General features: G+C 36.7%; 1 protein-coding gene across 2 annotated transcripts in view; it reads left to right on the top strand.

The window, feature by feature from the left end:
* TfIIS (RNA polymerase II elongation factor) overlaps positions 1-24,034 on the top strand; it is a 124,121-nt gene that overhangs the window by 45,249 nt on the left and 54,838 nt on the right. For both annotated transcript variants that reach the window (XM_090372110.1, XM_090372109.1), the window contains 2 exons: positions 7,283-7,391; positions 13,887-14,129. In XM_090372110.1, the coding sequence (XP_090228236.1) occupies positions 7,283-7,391; positions 13,887-14,129 (352 nt within the window). The remainder of the gene's footprint in view (positions 1-7,282; positions 7,392-13,886; positions 14,130-24,034) is intronic.

Genomic DNA, 24,034 nt, shown 5'->3' with positions numbered 1-24,034 from the left:
AACATGGTGAAAACGGGGTGGGGTAAATGGCTAACTTATCCCACCTGTACCCACTGGCTAGCAAATTATAGTGTATTACTTATTGCCTGTTTATGTATTTTTTATTTTATTTATTTATTATTATTTTAATTTTAATTTTTCATTATAACACTGCATATATACCTAACACCACTTAATTAAGTTCACGAAAAAGAGACATGCAATTTCAGCTCAGGGTTCTACTGTATGAATAGGCTTGTGATCCCAGGCTTCCCCAAGCTTCGCCTTATATCTTGCATCAGACTTTAAGCTATCCTATACTCTTCATTTTTATTTCTTTGAAATTATTAGGGCAATCCAAGGATGTAAGTGAAACTATTTCTAAACATACTACTATGGTTTTGCCTTTATGAAGTTCAGGTATTGTTACTCCTACTCTATTAGCTATTTATCCCACCTCACTATCAGCATGTTTCTTTTTGCATTAACTTAATAATAACTAACTGGCTATTTACAGGCGTTTCTACACACATTTGTCTAACACACTGGTCACCACATGGTAATGCTCACTAGAGGGCCACACATTACGTGTAATACCATTTCCTTTTTGACTACATTATAGGCTACACATTGTTCATCAGGTTGAACATGGTAAATATGCTTTATTCCTATGTAAATATACCTTATACCTACTTTAATTTCTAAACCCATATCCTTTGTTCTCGGTCAGGTCAATGGTGATCAGTGAGCACTATACAGAACAGTTGTGCTCCCGTATCCGCTAATTCAGTTACCCGCAGTTAACCCCGAAAAAATAAAACCGAAAAAACTTAATACTTACTACTCATGTGTTCAATGTGATGCTTCCCTTTATTTTTTACAATGTCGTGTATGGTTTGGTCACCAACATTATAATGGTTCTGGTAATACGTAACAGAAGCTTGTTTTACTGTGGTAAAACAAGCTTCTATTTAAGCGTGATCACGCAAATTTTGAATAATTTAAAGTTTTTGTTTAATTTGAAAGCAGAACTCTTGCATTTGCCTATCGTTTTCGTGATTTCTAAACAAAAAAATAAATAATAAATAATAATAAAAAATAGTTACTATAAAAAAAAAATTCTGATATCCCTGTCATAAATGATGAAACAAAATTTGTCTTTTTGTGGTGCGATGGAACACAACAATTGACGCAATGCACTAATTCAAACTAAACATTTGGTCTCTTTTTTTTTGTTTTGAGCAGTAGGCGTGAAGACAGTGGGAATTGCAAGATAATAGGTACACTAATCTCCCAATGACAACTTATAATATCGGTTCTTGTCACTTATTTATGACTTGCAAAATATCTGTTTATACCTATTCTAGTTATTACTTGAATTTTATGATTTCTGGTTGTTTTTTTTTTAAATTCGGACTCTTGAAGTGTCCAGGTTAATCCAATCCTGGTAAATTGAGAGTCTGCTGTACTTTATTATTACCATATCGAATGTTGGTAATGTCTTATTGTGTGTTTAATTTATCAGAGAGTACAGAGTATTTTTTGGTTCTAACGGCACCAGGGATTTACCCCATCTCCGCGTATGTTCTTTGTATCGAGGACAGTACGCTGTCAAGGCCAGAGGTTTAAAAGTGTGTGGATCATGTATTGTGTAATATGTTGTGCCCCTTGTTCCTCTGGCTTGTTAGCCGCCAGGCCCCAGATGGGACCTGTCGTTTACGTACTCTGCCACGTGGAGGCCAGCCAGGTGTTCCCTTATAGTTTGCTCTGGCAGGTCCTACCACCTATTTTCCTGAGATTTCAGTGGCTAGGACCTATAAAAAAAAAAATTAAAAAAAAAAATAAAATAAATAAATTAAAAAAATAAAAATAAAATAAAATAAATAAATTAAAAAAAAGAAAAAAATAAAATAAATTAAAAAAAAAAAAATAGAAAATAAAATAATAATAATAAAAAAAAAAAAAAAAACATTAAAATAATAATTCTTCTTTTCTTTTGGGCACAGATGGTACATTATACGCAACTTAGAGGGGCTATAAGGGATAAGCGCTGGAGGTAATAATATTTCCTAATGGATCGGGCATGAATTTTGGTGTTTTAAATTTGTACGTGTGGGGCAAGCGCTGTTGTAAAGAGAAAGATGGGAGGGGAGGTGGAAGACTGGGGGGGTTGGAAATTGGAAGTAAGGGGTCTATAGGGAAGATGACCCCTGTTGAAATAGTGGGGCATGCCAATGCCCCACCAGAGGAGAAAGAGGGGTGGCAGGAGGGGGAGGAGACAGCAGGCCGTCCCCTCCCCCCCTTGCTAGGGAAAGAGGAGTAAAAAGCAGGCTAGACAGAGCCAGGGCACTATGGCTGTATGGCATCATAAGATGTAATCTTCAAGGTCCGAGTCCAAGTTGCAATCTTCGTCTTTGCATTGGTTCAGTGGTGGTCCAAGTCCAGAAGTCAGGTCCAGTTCGTCACGCTCATGTGTTGTATCTGCCTCAGGTGGTCACTAGTTCAGAGTTTCGCAGTCTTTCATAGGTTAGTGATATGTGGCAGGGATCTTTGTCTTTCAAAGAGTTCGCGGGCAAAGACGGTGAAAGCCCGGTAATTATCTTCTTCTTGCAATATTATTTCTTCTTGGTTTTTTAGCAAGGAGTTGATGCGCGTATATAGCTGACATCTGAGGTCCTCGTAGTTGTCACAGTCATGGATAAGATGTTCCCATGTTTCCTCCTGACCGCAGTTACAGCTCGGGTTGTCAGAGATTCCCAGCTCGTGGAGTTTTCCTCTGAAGGAGCCATGTCCCGTAAGAAGGAAGGTGGTGTGCAAGCCAGGGGAAAACCAGGACGGGGAAATAGGATATACCCTGCTGACATCGGGTATAAATTTTTTGGTGACTTGCCCTTTTGTGGTAAGATTCCATCTATTTTGCCAGATAGATTGCAGGTGTTCCGTTAACCTCTTATTTTCTGAGGATTTGCTTTTTTGTGGATCTGTTGTGTAACCTAGATAAGTTGTGGTTCTTCCTTTCGAATGTTGGTGTAGCAGCCCACAGCGCACAATCTCCAGGTCCAAGGGAAGGAAGCCTGCCAGGACCTGGAGTGCATGGGTGCTCACCGTGCAGCAGGCTCTAGTTGTTGTCAAAAGTATGGATCGGTGGATCGACTCCAGCTTTTTCTTGTTGACTGCTGTGTTTGCTTTCTGATACCAGGCACCTGCACCATAGGAAAGGATAGGGATGAAGAGGGCTTTGTATAGAAGAGAGAGGGCCCTCTTCTTTAGTTCCCAGTCCCTCCTGGTGATTTTGGTTATCAGGGCCGAGAGCCTTCTTGCTTTCGTTCTGAGATAACAGAGATGTGAAGTTCAAGTTTCGGTCTAGTGTTATTCCTAAGTATTTTAGTTCCTGTTTGAGTTTGATGGTCGCTCCATTTATTTTGATTAGTGGAGGTCTACCAGGGTCAAGGGTACCCCTGAGGAGTATTGAGTTTGTTTTTTCGGTTGAGATTGTTAGAAGATTCCTCTTGGCCCAATCCTGTAGCATTTGTGTGGCATGATTGCCTATGGCCTCCAGTTGAGCCCTGCTGTCTGCTTGAAGCATCATAATCAGATCGTCAGCGTATGCCTGTGTAATGACATTTGGAACATCCAGGTTTAAAAACTCATCAAGCACCAGGTTCCAGAGGAGCGGCCCCAGGACGGATCCCTGGGGGCAGCCCCTGTAAACCGGTCTGGATACAGAGGTAAAGGGAGTGCTGACAGTGATTCTTCGGTTTTCCAGGTAAGATTTCATGCAGCGAAATAGATTTGATGGGATTTCAGCCCGTCGGAGCCTGGCCAGAACGCTGGGCCACCAGAGGGAGTCAAAGGCTCCAGCGAAGTCAATTGAGATGAGGAGGAAATATTTCCTATTACAGTTTCTGACTGCATCAATGATCAATTAAACTTTATTATGCGTATGTATGTACAAGAAAATCAGGTTATATATGGGGTCAGTAGGTGTTTGATTATATCTGCATTTTCAGCCAGCCACGGTAGGTCTTGGAATGTGTATCCCCTGTAGATATGGAGTTCTTACTATATTTTAAAATTCTTTCTTAATGTATTATAGTTTAGATCATTCAATTTATTTAACCTGTATGTTATATTACACCAAATTATATTATTGGTTATTCAACCTCAAAATTTATTTTGCTTTAGTACATATTGATCGTCACAGAAACAGAGAACCCCTTATTGCTGTTTTACTTTCAATTTGAGTGGTTGACCCCAGATGAAGTCACCTAAATTGTGAATAAGCAGCAATAAGTTTTGTATACAGGTAGTTCCCAACTTTATGAGTTAATTTCCTCCTAGCACATGCTCGTAAAGCGAAAACTCATAAAGCGGGAATTTATTATCCGTAGACATGATGTTAACAATAGGGGCTTACGTTCTCAACAATGAAATTAGTTAGCTAATTAGTTTGTTTAAACAAAGATTGATTTATCCAAAGAAATGAAAACGTAGCCTGTAAAATCAAGCAAATTATAATAATAAAGAAATAATTTATGACTTACAAATGTTAAAGAATGTTTATTCTTCTTCATCGTCGTTGATCACTCATTATTGGCTCGGCACTTGTTGGGTTATTGCACAAGGAGTCATCTTCTTCAGAAATGCTTCAAGAGGCGTTTGTTTCCAAGATAATCTTCTCTTTTCTTTATAAATTTCAATAGCATGTATAAGCATTTTTTAATGGAATGTACAAATTGCAACTAACACGATTTGCGCAGAGTAACAAGTTTATTTGTACATAAATGGGTAACATAAGCCAGAATACCAGTGGATCAACACTAACAGAATTTATACTGGTGATCGTTGATTAGACATAAGGTTTCTAGGTAGTTTAAGAGTTGGCAGTTAATTGATTTCTCCATGGATAGGATTTCCAGTTAATGGAAGATGGTCATTAATATACAAGAGGAAAAGAGTGGGGGAAAGAACTGAACCTTGGGGGACACAAGCATTATGAATCTTAAAAAAAGGAATGAAGAGAAAATTCTAAAAATTTATTTATGTTTTTTATACGATTGAAGATTTGATTTCGGTAAAGGGGAAACACATTTCACCATAATAACGTAAAAAAACCACACAATTCTAGCTATTGGTATTTTCATAAATTCAATAACATGGAGTTTACTACCCATTTATAATTGCTTGCAGTAACAGAAAACACCAATAAACCGGAAAGTGCAAATTGTTGTTATTGTTTTATGGTAGTGACCTCCAAAAATGTGTTTTAGAAAAATATCACAGAGGTGTTCAAAATTGATTTTTAGAACATATGATAATTTTTAATTTTTAATTTGAATTGGTAGCTAATATAATTTACACTATAAAAACGACCTTTTAGAGAGTTATACAGCGAAAATTTCAACTTCCGAGGTTATGGAACAAATTACCAAAAAATGTGTTATTGAGTTCACATTACGATATTTTCAATTAGTTTGTTTAAACAAAGATTGATTTATCCAAAGAAATAAAAACGTAGCCTGTAAAATCAAGCAAAGTGCGATGGTGCCTCTGGAACCATCGTAAAGCGGGGATACACTGTATTGTATGGTTATGAGCGTGGTTTGAAATGTGGTATTTATCTGTGTTTAACATTCATATTTTGCAATTAATGTTCATATTTTTGATTTTGTTGATACTTGATGGTTGAAAAAAAAAAACTTGTAAACCCAGGAACTCATAACGCGAAAACTCGTAAAGCGGGAACTGCCTGTATTATCTATCCTTTTATACATTTATATTATTTTATGCATTTTCTATAGAAAATGTCTATATCTATATTTTAATATGATTATCTTACTATAATTTTCCCAATAATATTATAAGAATAAGCTGTACAACATATTATGGATGTAGTTCATCCATTGCCACTGCAAGTGCATTAGCCCACAAATACAGTTTGTTAATGTCAGTATTAATGATTACCTTCCATACTACACACACACACACACACACACACACACACACACACACACACACACACACACACACACACACACAGGGTCCAGTCTCATTATTATGACCACCTACCTAGTATCCAGAATTTGCACCTTTCACAGCATGCACTGCAGCTAGCTACCATGGGAGGGACTCAATAAGTCTGCGGAAGGTTGCTACAGGTATCTGATCATGCAGACTGCAGTGCACCCCCGGAGTTCCTGTAGGTTCCTTGGTGGAAGATCCATCCGTCTGATGTGTTGATTGAGGTGGTCTCATAGATTTTCAATTGGGTTAAGATCCGAGGAATTCGGTGGCCAAGGGAGTAGCTTGAAGTTTTCGTCGTGCTCCTCAAACAGCTCGTGGACAATTCTGGCAACATGCCATGGTGCATTGTTTTGCTGATAGATATCAGCGTCCCTAGGGAACACAGTCAACATGTACGGGTGTACCTGATCAGTGACGATTGATTGATAACCTTTTACATTCAGGGTACCCTCCAGAGGTATCACTGGACCCAAGCCATGCCATGAAAACATTCCCCAGACCATAAAGCTGCCCCACCAGCCTGCCTTCTGCCAACAATCATGTCCTGGTGTCTGTTCTCGGAGGTTTCACGCCTAATGTCCATGCACTCGGTGAAGCAGAAACCATGACTCATCAGAGAAGGCTACCCGTTGCCACTCGGTTGGGGTCCAGTGTCAGTATTGCTGTGCAAACTGATGGCATTGTTTGTGATGAACGACCATCAGCATGGTTGCTTTCACCAAGCATCTGCTCCAAAGCCCAATGCGCAACAGGGTTTGCTGCACTATCGTGTTGGAGACCTTTCTGGTGGCCCCACAGTTCATTTGGATGGCCAGTTCAGCAAGAGTAGTGTGCCGATCAGTCCTGACCAACCGCTTAAACTATTGTTTACCTCTCTGATCAATGGTGCACGAGGCTCTACAATTGGCATGTTGGGTCGTCAAAACTGTCCCATTTGTCCAGTCTTTGATACACTTTCACCGCTGCAGCACATGAGCATTTCACAAAGTCCACTGTTTCAGAAATGCTGGAACCTCTGGCCTGATAGCCAATGATCATGCCTTTTTCCAGGTCTGATAGGTCACATGCTTTGCCCATGACAGAGGCTGTTACTGTGTTCACAGATGCCGAATATCAAACCTTATATGCTTGCTGTGTGTGAACTTGACATGTACACTGTATGATTCACTAGGTGTGTGTGATATCTGAATTGAGGGGTGGTCATAATATTGTGACTGGACTCTGTGTATATATATAAATTATATATATATATATAGTTTAAAATGTCTTTTCTTTCCAGAAAACCAGGATAGGAATGACAGTAAATTCTCTAAGAAAGTCCAGCAGTGATGAAGAAGTTATAACACTGGCCAAGAATCTCATCAAAAGTTGGAAAAAATTGCTGTCAGGTTGTTCCATATAAATAAATATAATAACGACAAATAAAACAGTGATTCTCCTCACACCAATTGAGCATTAGTAAATTTTATAAAAAATATTCACTATTATCATATAATACAGTAGAGTTGTGATAACTTGAGTCTCATTAAACCCTTTCAGGAGTGAACACCCGATATACATTTTAATGTGTATGCTCTGATGTATCTAGTTCTATGATTTGAAGGCAGTTTCAAGTACATTTCAAATAAAGCATCCATTTGTCTTGAAATTTTTTTTTAACATATGCTGCCATCTCTTATCTATGTTTCCAAATAACAATAGACAAGGTTTTAATAGATAGCATCATGAAAATAGCTTTTAAAATCAGAGGGGAGGACCTTGCACCTGTTGGCCATTCTTGTCCAGTTTTGGCTTATAAAAGCAGAATTTTCTGATATAGAGATACAAAAGAAAATTTATTCATTATTGCTTCAAAAAAAAAAAAAATTAAATTTCTTTTCTTTTTTTTTTTCTTTTTCAGTTTTAAAAAAAAATCCTTTTTGAACAATAATTTTACTTTAATTATGTGCAATCAACTTAAAATAAGGAGTAATTAATTTAAAAATATTTATATACAGAATTTTTACAAAACTTCAAAATTTCATAAAAAAATTCGTTCCACCCCTATCAAAAACTCATTGCAGGGAGCTTGCATACATTTGAGAAACTCACTTGTGAAAGGGTTAATCCAAGGTGAACTCGCTAGCAAAAATAGGTAGTTATACTTATGTAATAAATTGTTTTGTATCAAATCAGAGATTTATAAATTGGGTTTTTTCTTTTTTCCCTATTTAAGCATCTGTTGAAAAGGTTTTTAAACACTTTTTAATTATATACAAGTAACCCTCTTATAACACGGTACAAAATCTTGTGTAATGCGAAACCGTGTTATACAGGACGAAGAGCCAGTACCAAAAAAAAAGGGGGGGGGGTTATGTTCCAAAAGCTAACAGAAATACACCATTTTTTTTATAACTATTGGAAACTTAATTTTTATAGTAGTAATAACTAAATATTTTAACTTTAATTTTATACTAGTAGTAACTTAGGACTAACTGAACAAACATCTTATCTTACAAACTGTGATACTTATATGTGTAAGATAATGTACATTCATGTAATTTTTTTTCTCTTTATCATTGCTAAGCGCTATCTCTTCTGCAGCATCTAGATTTTGTGTGCCTTCTGCTGCCTTTAAAAGTCACGAACTGCACGCTTCGAAGTCACAATTTTTTATGGTCTCAAACAATCATAAGTTCAATAGCATAGAACCTAACCCAGGGATCTCCCAACAAAATACAATGGACCCCTGCTTTAAAGATATAAAGCACAAATTTAACTTTATTACTTTACCAATTAACAAAGTTAAATGATACTTGTAAATCGGAAGAATATTTTCCAGTTAGCAAAATAAAATTAAATTTATGCTTACATAGCTTAATTAATATTAAGCCAACTAAGAAACCAACTAAGAAATATTGTTCAAGGTTTAGGCCTAAATGGTTGTCAGATGAACTAATGAGACATGTGGCAGAGAAGAAAAATGCATGGGATACATACAAATTAATGGGTGACATGGAAGCCTATGATAGATATAAGTTGGTCTGTAACCAAGTCACAAAGGAGATTAGGCAGGCAAAGGCAGACTACGAAAAATCCTTGGCAAAGGATGCAAAGAAAAACAGAAAAGAGTTCTTTACCTATTTAAACTCAAGAAGGAAAGGGATGAATCAGATTGGTCCACTGGATATTGATGGTTCAACAGTTGAGGATCCTGCTCAAGTGGCTAACAATCTAAATGATTATTTTGCATCTCCATTCACGCATGAGGAGTTATTCAGGAAGGAGAATGACGTAGGTAAAGTAAACATTGGCAGTGAGCTAGATGAGTTTGTAATAACTGAGAGGAAAGTGGAGGAGATATTGTTGAGGATAAACATAAAAAAGGCACATGGGGTGGATGGGATCTATCCAGTTATATTAAAGGAGGCAGCAAAGGAAGTAAGCAAACCCCTAGCCATAATTAAGAGAGCTTCTTTGGACTCAGGGGAGGTACCCATAGACTGGAGATGTGCAAATGTAACCCCAATTCACAAAGGAGGATCAAAGACTGACACAAGTAATTATAGACCTGTTAGTTTAACTTCTGTTCCAGGAAAATTAATGGAGGCACTAGTTAAAGAAGCACTGCAGGATCATCTAGACAAGAATTCAGTTATAGCTCAGACGCAGCATGGTTTTGTTAAGGGCAGGTCTTGCCTGACCAAATTGATTGGATACTATAATGTAGTCACAAAAGAACTGGATGCAGGGAATAACTTTGATATTATATATTTGGATCTTAGAAAGGCTTTTGATACTGTTGCACATGGAAGACTGCTGCACAAATTGGAGCAGTGTGGCATTGGAGGCAAATTGCTGCTATGGATAAGGGGATGGTTGAGTGGCAGAAGGCAGAGAGTGGTAATCAATGGACACTTCTCAACGTGGACTAATGTTATTAGTGGAGTTCCTCAGGGTTCAGTGTTGGGTCCATTGTTGTTTTTGGTGTTTATGAATGATATTGATGATGGTATATCAAGTTTAATGTCCAAGTTTGCAGATGATACAAAGGTTGGCAGGGTTGTTAAGGACACTACTGACGCTATGCTGCTGCTGCAACAGGATCTGGAAAGGTTGAACAGATGGGCTGAGAGGTGGCAAATGAAGTTTAACATTGACAAATGTAAAGTACTACATGTGGGAAACAACGTATCAACTCTGCAGTACTACACTGACAGTGGTGGAGAATGAAAAGGACCTGGGGTTAATTGTGCAGGCAGATATGAAGTTCTCTGAGCAGTGCAGACGAGCTGCAAGAGTAGCTCATGGTGTCTTGTCAATGATATACAGGAATTTTTCTAACAGGGATAAGGAGGTAATTATTCCCTTGTATAAGGCAATGGTGAGGCCACATCTTGAGTACTGTATACAGGTCTGGAGGCCTCATTTCAAGAAGGATGTAGAGCTCCTGGAACGGGTACAGAGAAGGGCAACAAGATTAGTGAATGGAACAAAGGGTTGCTCTTACGAAGAAAGGCTTAAGTTTTGCAAATTACAGAGTCTGGAGACTAGGCACCGGCGAGGTGATCTGATAGAGGTGTATAAAGCTTTGAATGGTTTGAGCATGCTCAATGCCAATGGGATTCTTCATCTTGCTCAGAATAATCACCTCAGAGGGCATAAATTCAAATTGAGGAAGGACGGATGTCGGATAGATGTGCGGAAATTTGCATTTGGCCAGCGGGTGGTTGGTTTGTGGAACCGACTTCCATCACTTGTTGTTGAAGTTGATAGCCTAAACAAATTTAAGGCTCAACTGGACAGGTATTTCGAACGAACGGAGGGGTGAAATGGGAATGGTGTGTTTTTTTTTTTTTTTTTTTTTTTGGCTGATGCTGAATAAGCTTGCTTTCTTGCATCATATGCCTCTACTAATGCTAATATGTACTGTAATATGTACAACTAACTAATTGATATTTCTGTTCAGTGAATTTTTTTTTTTTTGGTCGTAAAATTTAAAACAGTAAAAATGATGAAGCAATTAATAACAAAGAACATGGCATGCACAAGTGAGATATGGAGTAATGGGTTTCTGAAAATTTATTTGTTTTTTATATGATTGAATATTTCATGGAAGGGGAAACACATTTCACCATAATAACATGAAAACCCACAGAATTCCAGCTATCGGTACTATAGCAAATGCAAGAAGATCAAGTTTACTACCTGTTTATAATTGATTACACCAACAGAAAAGATCAGTAAAGCGGAAACTGCAAATTATTTTATGGTAGTGACCTTGAGAAATGTGCTTTAGAAAAATACCACGAAGGCAGTAATGACTAGCGAGTCAACAGCAGGGATTCACAAAAAGGAATGGAAACGTTGAAATCACATCTAACATAATAGCAGGGTTCTCCAAGCACAAAAGCTCAAAAATACCGTGTTATGCGAGATTTCTCGCAATTCTCAAACCATGTTAGAGCAAAACCGTGTTATACGGGGTTTGCCTGTAATTTGTAATACAGTTCATATATGAGTAAAGTTATGCATATTTTGTTTGTTTCGCATGTTTCTTCATTGATTACATATTTTTTTTATTATTTCTCTCATTAGTTTAAAGAGTTTTTTTAGTAATTTTAATAAAAAACTGTAAAATATATTTTATTTTATCATTCTGTATAATAATTGGACAAGGTTTTGATTACATTGGGTGACTCTACTTACATGTATATAGCTCCTCTGTAACTCTCATGTAAAATCTGTTTTTTTTAGGAAGAACTTGCTTTTTGTAGAAAAACTCCTGGGTTTTTTTGCCCAATTTCCTCCCTTACAAATGCACGATCTTCAGCTTTTTTAAAGTCAAATTGGCAGCTATATATCTGTATAACTATGAAGAATAGCAAGATGCATTTCCCCTCCCATGTGCCTTGGAATGGTATGTGAGGGAAAACTTATAACATAGTAGGAGGACCTCCCAGTCCCTTATTAGTTTACTTTTTATTTTTTTTTTGTATAGACAGGTGATATAAACTTTTTGGGGCTCACATATAATCTTCTGGTCTATTGTTTTGATTTTTCAACATTGGAATACATATGTTGAAAAATGTTACAATGAACATGTAAAGGATTATTTGGATGCTTGTTTCAAGAATTGCACCTTGGAAGATTGTGCGTACATAATCTACAATTGTTGAAACACGTTTGTTGAAATCCAACTAATGGGTGCAACTGTTGAAGCAGTTGTAGGCGATAATCTCTTATTTTTTCTTCATTTTCTCTCAATTTTCTTGAGTTTATCACTGTTCAGTATTGATTGCCATATCCCATTAGTTGGATTCTTCCTCTCCACCATTATTTGACAGATAGCCAAACCCCATTTTAAAGATAGCCAGATATGCACATACTGCTAACTTTCCTAGTTGTTGGTTATTATTATTATTATTATTATATATATATTTTTTTTTTTGCAGGCCTAGCATTCATGGTTAATATGACCTTGTGCTTACTCATCCTTTTTGATATCTTGTAAGTTCTGTTGATTTTCATTGTCACCAAGACTTGCTGAAGTATCCTGTGAGGTATGAGGACCTGAATTTACAAATGCAGTGAATTATGCACATTAGGAAAAATTAAACAATATACACTACATTTAACAAGGTATTTAATATTAAATCGGAGTTTCGTTAGGGAAAATACATTAACATGGTCATGCAATGCAAAGGGTGGAAAACAAACTTTAAATATATACTTCAGAGAAAGGGAAGATGTAATGTCATAAAAATATGTAGTGTACAGAAAATTTTAAATCAAATGTTGATAGTGTGCAATAAGGGTTAGTAAGTATGAGTGGTGACCAAAAAAGGTTGACATTTAATTTTACAACATAAAATATACAAAATGATAAGGAAAATTATATACATTTAAACCTGTCAGATATATTTTTTGTCTCTGCAGATGTACAATTTCTGAAAACCAGCATTAAGGAAATAATGAACAAACTCAAAGCCATTATGAAATTCTGTGTTCTACTGACCAAAAAACTAACAGAAAGAAAACTTTGCAAAAAGCCTGTGGGGAATCTTGCATCCAGATCCACTCTATTTAGATAGCATAAGAACCAACAAAAAACACAACCCTATCCCAAGACACACATGATCATTGGTATAGCATCTTTTTTTGTCTGTGAAGATCAACATTTACAGTCAGAAAAATACTCACAGTCCTTGGTATTAGTATGACTGTAAATGTTGATCCGCATGTAAATGAGGATATGTACTATGCTTCAGAAACCCCCACCAGTGTCATAAAAAAATAAATTTTTTATTGGTTCCATCACTGTGATCCTGAATCAAAACCAAAGTTCACAGTGGAAGCATAGTACATATCCGCTTCCAAAGAAGATGTGGTCTGTAACATCTGCTGGCAAGCATATGATCATCACTTTTTTTTATATGAAAAGCATTATTTACACTCATCCTGTGGAAAAATATGCTATGTCTGGAACAACATTACAGTGAAGTTCTAAAGAAATTGAATCAGAAAGTTTGTCAGAAAAGACCCTTTCTGGAAATGTCTAGACTTCTGCATTGGAACAATGCAAGAGTGCAAACAACCTCAATTTGAGGATTTTTGAGGAAATGCTATATGACTCGAGGATCAAACTGTTCCTGCTCTCGCTCCTGATCTTGCTGTTTGAAATTTTTTATATTTCATAAGGTCAAGCCTCAACTAAAAAGCCTCCATTTTCCTTCAGACACTGAGCTAATAAATATTACCCAGGGTATCTTAAACCATCTGTCAAATAGGGGCTTCTTTGAAGTATTTAGAAAATGGGTGAAGAGTTGGCAAACATATATACATATGTATGTATGTTAGCACATATAGTTTTATGTAAATAGCTATTCCATTAATCTTTATAGGTTCTCCAGGTAATCCCAAAGGCGATGGAAATGGCAGTACTACAAAAGAAAAAGCTGAGGCATCTAATGGAAACAGTAGCTCAAGTTCTGCTAACCAGTCTCTGTCACAGAATAGTGATTTATCTGCTAGCCAGACAGCTATAAAGCAAGCTCCACCAAAACAGACTTCTTTTCCAGCGGACACTACAAATGCTGTGCGTTTAAAGTGTCGTGAAATGTTAGCAAATGCTTTAAAAGGAGAGGGTAAGTTTCTTAATAGTGGTGTGTCTCGATATTTTTAATGAAATTTCATTTAAAACTTTAAGAATTTCTCACACCTTGATTACAAATTGTATACAGATATCATATAAAAATTATTTGGAGGAAAGGTGTCAAGTTAAACATTGTAAAAAAAGAAATTAATATGTTATTTACCTCTGTATATTAATCATTAAAATATACAGTAAAAATATTTTAAAATGAACTTAAAAGTTTTTGGGTCCAACTCAAATTTCTTCATGACCCACCAGTGTTCTGTAGTATGTAGTTTGAAAAACATTGTATAATATTCTAGGGTAGTTTACTTAAAGTGGAGAGTAATATAAGACAGATATGAATTAATTAGGTTCAAAGGATGTAAAGGTCAAAGGATATAACAACCATTTAAACTTCCTCTTTAATAAATCTTGAAAATTTTGTATTGTGACTACATTGTTAGAACTAGAGTTGCACAGCAGAACAAAGCTGGGTGTTCTTTCCACAAATACCATTCCATTACAACAACTAAGTTACAACAAAAATCACTAATTTATTTGTATGCAGCATCCATTAACATTGGCAAAGGTAGCAGTATAATTCTCCTAGATTTGTGTGTTTAGAGATAGATGCACTGGTTCAAATCTTAACTATAACCCTAGTCACAGGGGGGGAAATAACTTTGTAATGGGAACAAAATATTCAATCACTTCTATGACAGTAGAGTGGTTTTTGCCACGATACTCATTTGGAGAAGTCTAGGTTCAAATCCTGTTGGTAACCAGAGGAATTCTTAACCTGGTGGTGGTGGTGGTGGTGGTGGTGGTGGTGGGGCACCTGACAGATGCCTTTCTGAAATAACAAATCCAGTTTCACAAAGTAATTTTATGTGAGAACTGTAAGGTTCCCTGTCACTGACTTTGCAGTTATTTGCATGAAAAGTAAGTTGATGGAAAATGCTATCATTGAGGTGATGTTTCAGGTCATATGTTTGTTTATAGTTCAAAAAAAAGTTTTGAAAAGAAAAGGTGAAAGTTAGTTCAAATTTATTGATTTTCCTCTCCTACTATTTCTATGAACGTTTGCAGTCCTACAGGAGCGATTTTGCAAGGTATGTCATTTTTTTTTACATATTAAAGACAAGAACATGAAACTCAATGTTTTTTCAAGATGGATGCTACTCAGTGGAAACCAACATATATGCAAGGTGCATATTGTAATGTTGCTTTGCACAGAGTAGGAAAGCAACATATACATATTAAATTTTGCATGCTGTGAAACACACCCAATTTGAAATAAATCTGAAAATGGAAGTAATAATAGTATGAAATATATATATATAATTATATTTGAATAATGTTTGAAATAATTAAAGACTGAATTTTCATAATAAAAATAAAAAGATAAAACAAACATCAGAGGCAGCAAAAAGCATATTCTTCTACATGATACTTGAAATATAAAAGTAAAGTAAATTAGAATGATAATTAAAAAATAAAAATAATGCCAGTAGCATGGCAAGACAGAAGAGCAAAAATAGTCAAAATTAAACATAACAATCAAACCAACAGGGAGGTAAGAGAAGGTACCACCGTTATTCAGGACCACTTTTATTCAAGGACCACCGTTATTCAAGTCTTCTGCATTGGCGGTTTGATCTGGGGATCGGATGGCAGACTGATCTTTCGATCAACTTGCCTTTGCGGCGATTTGTCTAACGATCGAAATGCAGCGATTCCCTGACCATTATTGGCCTTGTGGTCCTCTGTTGAGATGGGGCATAATGGTCATTCTATTTTTTTTGTTTTATTTTATTGTAGTTGGTTTACTTCTCTGATGGTGATATTTCACATAAATTTGGACTTGGTGCCCGTCAGAGGGGGTGCCGTTAAATTTCTATTTAATTGGCTTTCAAAATTTAATCGATTATTATTTTTGTATTTAGAATTTCTAAATTATCTTGGAGAGTTTCTGCTGCAATATTTTTATTTTTACTCTTGTTACCCTTCTCTTCCCTCCCTGTTGGTTTGATCATTATGTTTAATTTTGACTATTTTCGCTCTTCTGTCTTGCCATGCTACTGGCATTACTTTTATTTTTTAATTATCATTCTAATTTACTTTACTTTTATATATATATAATTATACATATATTTGAATAATGTTTGAAATAGTTGGAAAGTTGAATCTTTCATAATAAAAATAAAATAAAATAGGTAAAGTAAACATGAGGCAGCAAAAAAGCATATTCCTCTACATGATGCTTGAAATATAAAAATAAAAAATAAATTAGAATAAGAATTTAAAAAATAAAAATAATGCATGGCAAGACAGAAGAGCAAAAATAGTCAAAATTAAACATAACGATCAAACCAACTGGGAGGGAAGAGAGGGGTAACAAGAATAAAAATATTGCAGCAGAAACTCTCTCTCAAGATAATTTAGAACATCTAAATGTAAAGATAATAAAATAATAATCCATTAAATTTTGAATGCCAGTTAAATAGAAATTTAACGGCACCACCTCTAATGAGCACCAGGTCCAAAATTATTCAAAATATCACCAAAAGAGATGTAAACCACTACAATAAAATAAAACAAAAATAGACTGACCATTATGTTTAATTTTGACTATTTTCGCTCTTCTGTCTTGCCATGCTGCTGGCATTATTTTATTTTTTAATTCTTATTATAATTTATTTTTTATTTTTATATATATATATTTCATACATCTTGAATCAATGCCACATCGGATTGTTGCTGTACTGAGAGGAAGTGTTTATATATATATATATGTATATATATATATTTATTTAAATATTATATTTACTTATTTAAAAACAGATAACATTACTGGTCAGGACAGATTAATGCCATCAGAGATGATTTAACATTACATTTTCCTGAGAATATATAAAAATTTATTTAATTCAATAGATACAAAGGGTACTAGGAAAGTTTTGCAATACAGCTTTGTTTATTTAATTTTTTCAAAGTAATTTCCTCTACATTCAATACACCTCTCCATCCTCCGAAACCAATCTTTAAACCAGTTCTGCCAAGTTTCACTAGGGAGTAAAGCACACTCGTTGTCCCAAGCCCGTAGAAGGTCCTCATCACTGGAAAACCGCCTCTCTTTTAGCTTCATTTTCACATGCGGGAACAGTGCAAAGTCGCAGGGAGCAAGGTCTGGACTGTAGGGAGGGTGCTCGAGAAGTTTCAGTCCTGTCGTGGTCAAATATTCGGTGCAGGCTTTGGCGCGGTTAGCTGGAGCATTATCGTGATGGAGGTACCAGGTGTCCATTCTTGACTTTGGCCGCAGGTTCTTCATAGATCCAATGACTTTAGGTAGGCATTGTTCAGTATACCACTTAGCTGTGACTGTCTTCTGCATGTCCAAAACAACACGTTCCACAATTCCACTCGATTTGAAAAAAACGGCTATCATTTTCTTCTTTACAGATCGGGATTTTCTGACAATTACGGGTGTGTCGTCATCATCAAAGACCCAAACTTTGTTTTGAGCCTTGGTCGGCAGATCGTAATAGTACAGCCAAGTCTCGTCACCTGTCACGATGTTGTTCACATACCGAGATTGTCCCTTATCAAACTTTTTTAACATCTCCCGGCACCAAGTCACACGTCCTGTCATCTGCTCTTCAGTCAGTTGATGCGGCACCCAGAGAGAACAAAGTTTCTTCACGTGCAAATAATCTTGCAGAATCGAACGAATTGCTGGTGCATTTAGGCCCAAAGTATCCTCTATCTGTTGGTAGGTCACTCGCCTGTTTTCGTCAAGCATTTTCCTCACAGCAGTAATGTTTTCCTCCGTAACTGACTTTCGTGGCCTTCCCGGCCTCTCAGAATCCTCCAGAGTGAAATTTCCCCTTTGGAATTCTCTATACCACCCGAATATCGTTGTACGATGTGGACAATCATCATCTAGTGCAAGAGTCATTTCTTCTAAGCACTGGTCTATGGTTAAACCACGCACGAAATTATACCGCAAAACTGTCCTTATCTCATTTCGTGACCACGATGCCATCGCAAGCACTTTACACTCTCACTACTAATGAATAACTGAGACCATCGACTTGGCGCGGCGGCTACTATGCACGTATGAACATGTCTCAACATGCAGCAACAAGCAGCTTCCTGTGATTCATTGTTGCGTCATATTGCAAAACTTTCCTAGTACGCTTTGTATAGAGTAAAATGGAGGTGAACATCCGCAACCTGTGCAACAAGTTCAATGAATATCCGAACTTATCTTGGAAGCTACTAGGCTTTACATACCAACTAAGAAATATTGTTCAAGGTTTAGGCCTAAATGGATGTCAGATAAACTAATGAGACATATGGCAGAGAAGAAAAATGCATGGGATACATATAAATTAACACGTGACACAGAAGCCTACGATAGATATAAGTTGATCTGTAACCAAGTTACAAAGGAGGTTAGGCAGGCAAAGGCAGATTACGAGAAATCTTTGGCAAGGGATGCAAAGAAAAACAGCAAAGAGTTCTTTACTTATGTAAATTCTAGAAGGAAGGGGATGAATCAGATTGGTCCACTTGATATCGATGGTTCAACTGTTGATGATCCTGCTCAGGTAGCTAACAAACTAAATGAATATTTTGCATCGACATTCACACACGAGGAGTTATTCAGCTAGGGGAATGCCAGAGGTGTGTTCAACTCTGGCAGTAAGCTAGATAATCTTGTAATAAATGAGAGTAAAGTGGAGGAGAAATTGTTGAAGATAAACACAAGAAAGGCACCCGAGGTGGATGGGATCTATCCAGTTATATTAAAGGAGGCAGCAGAGGAAGTAAGCAAACCCTTAGCCATAATTATGAGAGCTTCCCTGGACTCAGGGGAGGTACCCATGGACTGGAGATGTGCAAATGTGACCCCAATTCACAGAGGGCGATCAAAGGGCAACACAAGTAATTATAGACCTGTTAGTTTAACTTCTGTTCCAGGGAAATTAATGGAGGCACTGGTTAAAGAAGCACTGCAGGATCATCTAGACAAGATTTCAGTTATAGCTCGGACACAGTATGGTTTTGTTAATGGGAAGTCTTGCCTGACCAATTTGATTGGATACTACAATGTGGTCACAAAGGAACTGGATGCAGGGAATAACTTTGATATTATATATTTGGATCTTAGAAAGGCTTTTGATATTGTTGCACATGTAAGACTGCTTCACAAATTGGATGAGTGTGGCATTGGAGGCAAATTGCTGCTATGGATAAAGGGATGGTTCAGTGGGAGAAGACAGAGTGGTAATCAATGGGCACTGCACTTCGTGGACTAATATTATTAGTGGAGTCCCTCAGGGTTCAATGTTGGGTCCATTATTGTTTTCTGTATTTATAAATAATATTTATGATGGTATATCAAGCTTAATGTCCAAGTTTGCAGACGATACAAAGGTTGATGTAGGATAGATGTGCAGAAATTTGCCTTTAGCCAGCGGGTAGTTGGTTGGTGGAACAGACTTCCATCCTTTGTTGTGGAAGTTGATAGCCTAAATAAATTTAAGGCTCAGTTGGACAGGTATTTCGAACAATCGGAGGGGTGAAGTGGAAGGTTTTTTTTTTTTTTTTTTGGCTGATGCTGCATAAGTTTGCTTTCTTGCATCATATGCCTCTACTAATTCTAATGCTAACCTACAAAGGACCCCATCAGCCTCTATATATAGAGCAAAGCCAGTCAAAATCATATACAGTAGACTCTCGATGTTCCTGAATAGATGCTAAAAAACAAATCCCGGATAATCGATTTCCAGGTTAATCCAAAAATACAAAAGTCCCCGACATTCGTAAGGATACGTTCCAGTACTTCTTACTTCATCGTGTTTTACGTAACTTGGGAATGACTAATAACATATTGCTACCATATTATTGACAAATCTGAATTCCATGCGACACTTGTTAATGTTTGGCCATTTTGATACATCTTTATTATAATGATTCCTTAGAGATTTAACAGATGCACCATTTTTAAACTTTTGAATAATTTTTAAACTTTTGAATAATTATTTTTTGTTTAACTGAAAACACAATTTTTTTGCGTTTACCCATCATTTTTGCGATTTCTAAACAAAAAAAAAAAAAATACTATAAAAAAATTCCGACATCACTGACATAAATAACGAAACAAAATTTGTCCTTTTGCACTGCAACGGAACACAACAATTGATGCAACGCACCAAAACAAACTAAACATTTGGTCTCTTTTTTTTTTTTTTTTTTTTGAGTGACGGATGTGAAGACAGCAGGGATTGCAAGATAATAGGTGCACTAATCTCTCAATGACGACTTATAATGCCGATTGTCGCTTATTAACGACAAAATATCTGTTTTTGCAAAATATCTGTTTATACCCATTCTAGTTATTACTTGAATTTTTTGATTTCTGATTGATTTTTTTAAATTTTTTTTAAATTTGGAGTCTTGAAGTGTCCCCGTTAATCAAGAGAGTGCTGTAATTCCATGTTTACAAAATACCAAAATACAGAAAAATATCAAATTTTACCAACAATATCAAATTTTAACAGTTATTATTGAAATAGGCTTACATCGAAAGGAATGTCATCATGGGGCTAGCACCTCTCAATATATGCCATCAATAACAACTTATGCTATCTGTTTCTGCTAGTTATATGCCAGCCTAACCATATTATTATATACTAAGTATAGTATAAATAATAATATTAAGTTTTTATTAGATTATGCAAAGCTGAATTTTGATTTGATAATAGTTCATATTATAATCAGTTCATACTGGAAAAAATAACTGCTAGCCCTACAGATGGCCAAAAAATTTAAACATTATTAAAATATATACACAAGTGTTTCTGTTTCTTAAGAAAAATGAACAGGTAAATAGCAAAGCAATGGTATAAACCAGTATCCAGCCGAAAGGAATAGGTGCAAGGATAGAAATATTACCTCAATCTACCTCGAATTGCTCTAATAGATTTTGAGGCATAAGATATTAGAGTTAGATAGTATATAGATAAGAGCAAAGGCAAAGAAAATGAATATAAACTACTTTGTAAAATTACCGGGGGTGTAAAGCCCCATCCCTTAGCAGGGTTCCTAGTAATTCATTGTGTGTAAAGAAGCATGTACATATTATAATTAAACGAATTATGTTTCAGAAGTAAGGTTAAAGGAGAGAAATAATATCTCAATCTCCCTCGAATTGCTCTAATGTTAATAGGAGAGACTGCTTCTAGGGGATGAGATACACTTAAATAGAAAGGGTGCAAGAATATTTGCTGATGCTATCGAGGCAGTGTTAGGTGGGTCGGAAAACTGCTAGCTTCGGGGGATACAAGGACTAATAGATTAACAGTAGCCACTGGCAGAGGTGAAAGTGATTCTTGCACTGATTCTATTGAAAGGAGCAGAAGCCTGGAAAACAAGATGCAGGATATTTCAGAGACTGCTGGGAGTCATTGAGGTACAAGTAAACACATGGGTTGTGTTAGGGTAGTTAAAAATAGGAACAGGTGCATGTATACGCAAGTATACATGCACCTGTTCCAGTTCAATGCTAGGAGTTTGGTAAATAAATTTGATGAATTTGAGGTGTTTGTCAAAACATCAAAGGCAGATATTGTTGGGATATCAGATACATTCTTTATATCTGGTGTCACAGAGATATAAAGAATGTAGAACTGTGATTTGGGGAGTACAATGTGTACAGGAAGGGAGGAGGTGTTATGCTGTTAGTTAAGGAACACAAAATCCAAGGAAGTGCAGCCAGTCGACATCGCTGAACAGTGCAGTGTCGAGTCAGTTTGGTGTGACATAAGCACTGGGAGATCAAAATTGAGAGTAGGAATGTGTTATAGGCCTAATGACTCTGATGAGTATAATAAGCAACTGTACAGGGAATAGAGTGGGCCAGTTAATGTAACCAACCACAAAGGAGATTATAAAGGATGACAAAACCTGAGCAGGACCATGCATCAGATTGGTCCACTGGATATTGATAGTTCAACTGTTGATGGTCCTGCTCAGGCGGCTAACAAACTAAATGAGTATTTTCCATCTACATTCACACATGAGGAGTTATTCAGGGAGGGGAATGTCAGAGGTGAATTAAACTCTGGCAGTGAGCTAGATAATCTTGTAATAACTGAAATAACGGAAAGTAAAGTGGAGGAGAAATTGTTGAAGATAAACACAAGAAAGGCACCTGAGGTGGATGGGATCTATCCAGTTATATTAAAGGAGGCAGCAAAGGAAGTAAGCAAACCCTTAGCCATAATTATGAGAGCTTCCCTGGACTGGACTCAGGGGAAGTACCCATGGACTGGAGATGTGCAAATGTGACCCCAATTCACAGAGGGCGATCAAAGGGCAACACAAGTAATTATAGATCTGTTAGTTTAACTTCGGTTCCAGGGAAATTAATGGAGGCACTGGTTAAAGAAACACTGCAGGATCATCTAGACAAGATTTCAGTTATAGCTTGGACACAGCATGGTTTTGTTAAGGGGAAGTCTTGCCTGACCAATTTGATTGGATACTACAATGTGGTCACAAAGGAACTGGATGCAGGCAATAACTTTGATATTATATATTTGGATCTTAGAAAGGCTTTTGATACTGTTGCACATGTAAGACTGCTTCAGAAATTGGAGGAGTGTGGCATTGGAGGCAGATAGCTGCTGTGGATAAAGGGATGGTTCAGTGGGAGAAGACAGAGAGTGGTAATCAATGGGCACTGCTCTTCGTGGACTAATGTTATTAGTGGAGTCGCTCAGGGTTCAGTGTAGGGTCCATTATTTTCTGTATTTATTAATGATATTGATGATGGTATATCAGGCTTAATGTCCAAGTTTTTTTTTTTTTTTTTTTTTTATGAAAACCCCAAACACGAAGAGTATCAAAACCTATCGTACTTAGTACCGTGCATGGTTTGAAGGAGAAGTATGGGGAGAGGGGGATGCCGGAAACTTTGCTCTAGAGACCAAACATGGGTTTCACCACTTCAAGCCTCCAATAAGCAAAGTGGTGGTATTTCACCGGTTGATGAAAGTCATGTACCACCTGATATGAAGGTTGGCAGGGTTGTTAAGGACACTAATGACACTACGCTGCTGCAACAGGATCTAGGAAATTTGAGCAGATCGGCTGAGAGGTGGCAAATGAAGTTTAACACTGACAAATGTAAAGTACTACATACGGGAAGCAGTAACCCCAGAGTAACATATCAACTCTGTGGTACTTCACTGACAGTGGTAGAGAATGAAAAGGACCTGGGGGTAATTGTGCTGGCAGATATGAAGTTTTCTGAGCAGTGCAGAGAGTCTGCAAGAGTAGCGTCATTGTGTCTTGTCAGTGATATACAGGATTTTTCTAGCAGGGATAAGAGGTGATCCCCTTGTATAAAGCAATGGTCAGACCACACCTTGAGTACTGTATACTGGTCTGGAGGCCTCATTTTACGAAGGATGTAGAACTGTTGGAACGAGTACAGAGAAGGGCAACAAGATTAGTGAATGGAACAAAGGGTTGCTCTTACGAAGAAAGGTTTAAGTTTTGCAGATTACAGTGTCTGGAGACTAGGCACCTGCGAGGTGATCTGATTGAGGTGTATAAAACCTTGAATGGTTTGAGCATGCTCGATGCTGATGAGATTCTTCCTCTTGCTCAGAATAATCACCTGAGAGGACATAAATTCAAATTGAGGAAAGACAGTTGTAGGATAGATGTGCAGAAGTTTGCCTTTAGCTTGCAGGTAGTTGATTACTGGAACAGACTTCCATCTTTTGTTGTGGAAGTTGATAGCCTAAATAAATTTAAGGCTGAGCTGGACAGGTATTTAGAACGAAAGAAGGGGTGAAATGGGAGTGGTTTTTTTTTTTTTTTTTTTTTGATTGATGC

Source organism: Mastigoproctus giganteus, chromosome 4 (assembly GCF_048544385.1).
Source record: "Mastigoproctus giganteus isolate SK-2022 chromosome 4, ASM4854438v1, whole genome shotgun sequence".
NCBI lineage: Eukaryota > Metazoa > Arthropoda > Arachnida > Uropygi > Thelyphonidae > Mastigoproctus > Mastigoproctus giganteus.
This window is presented reverse-complemented; position numbering and strand designations above follow the sequence as displayed.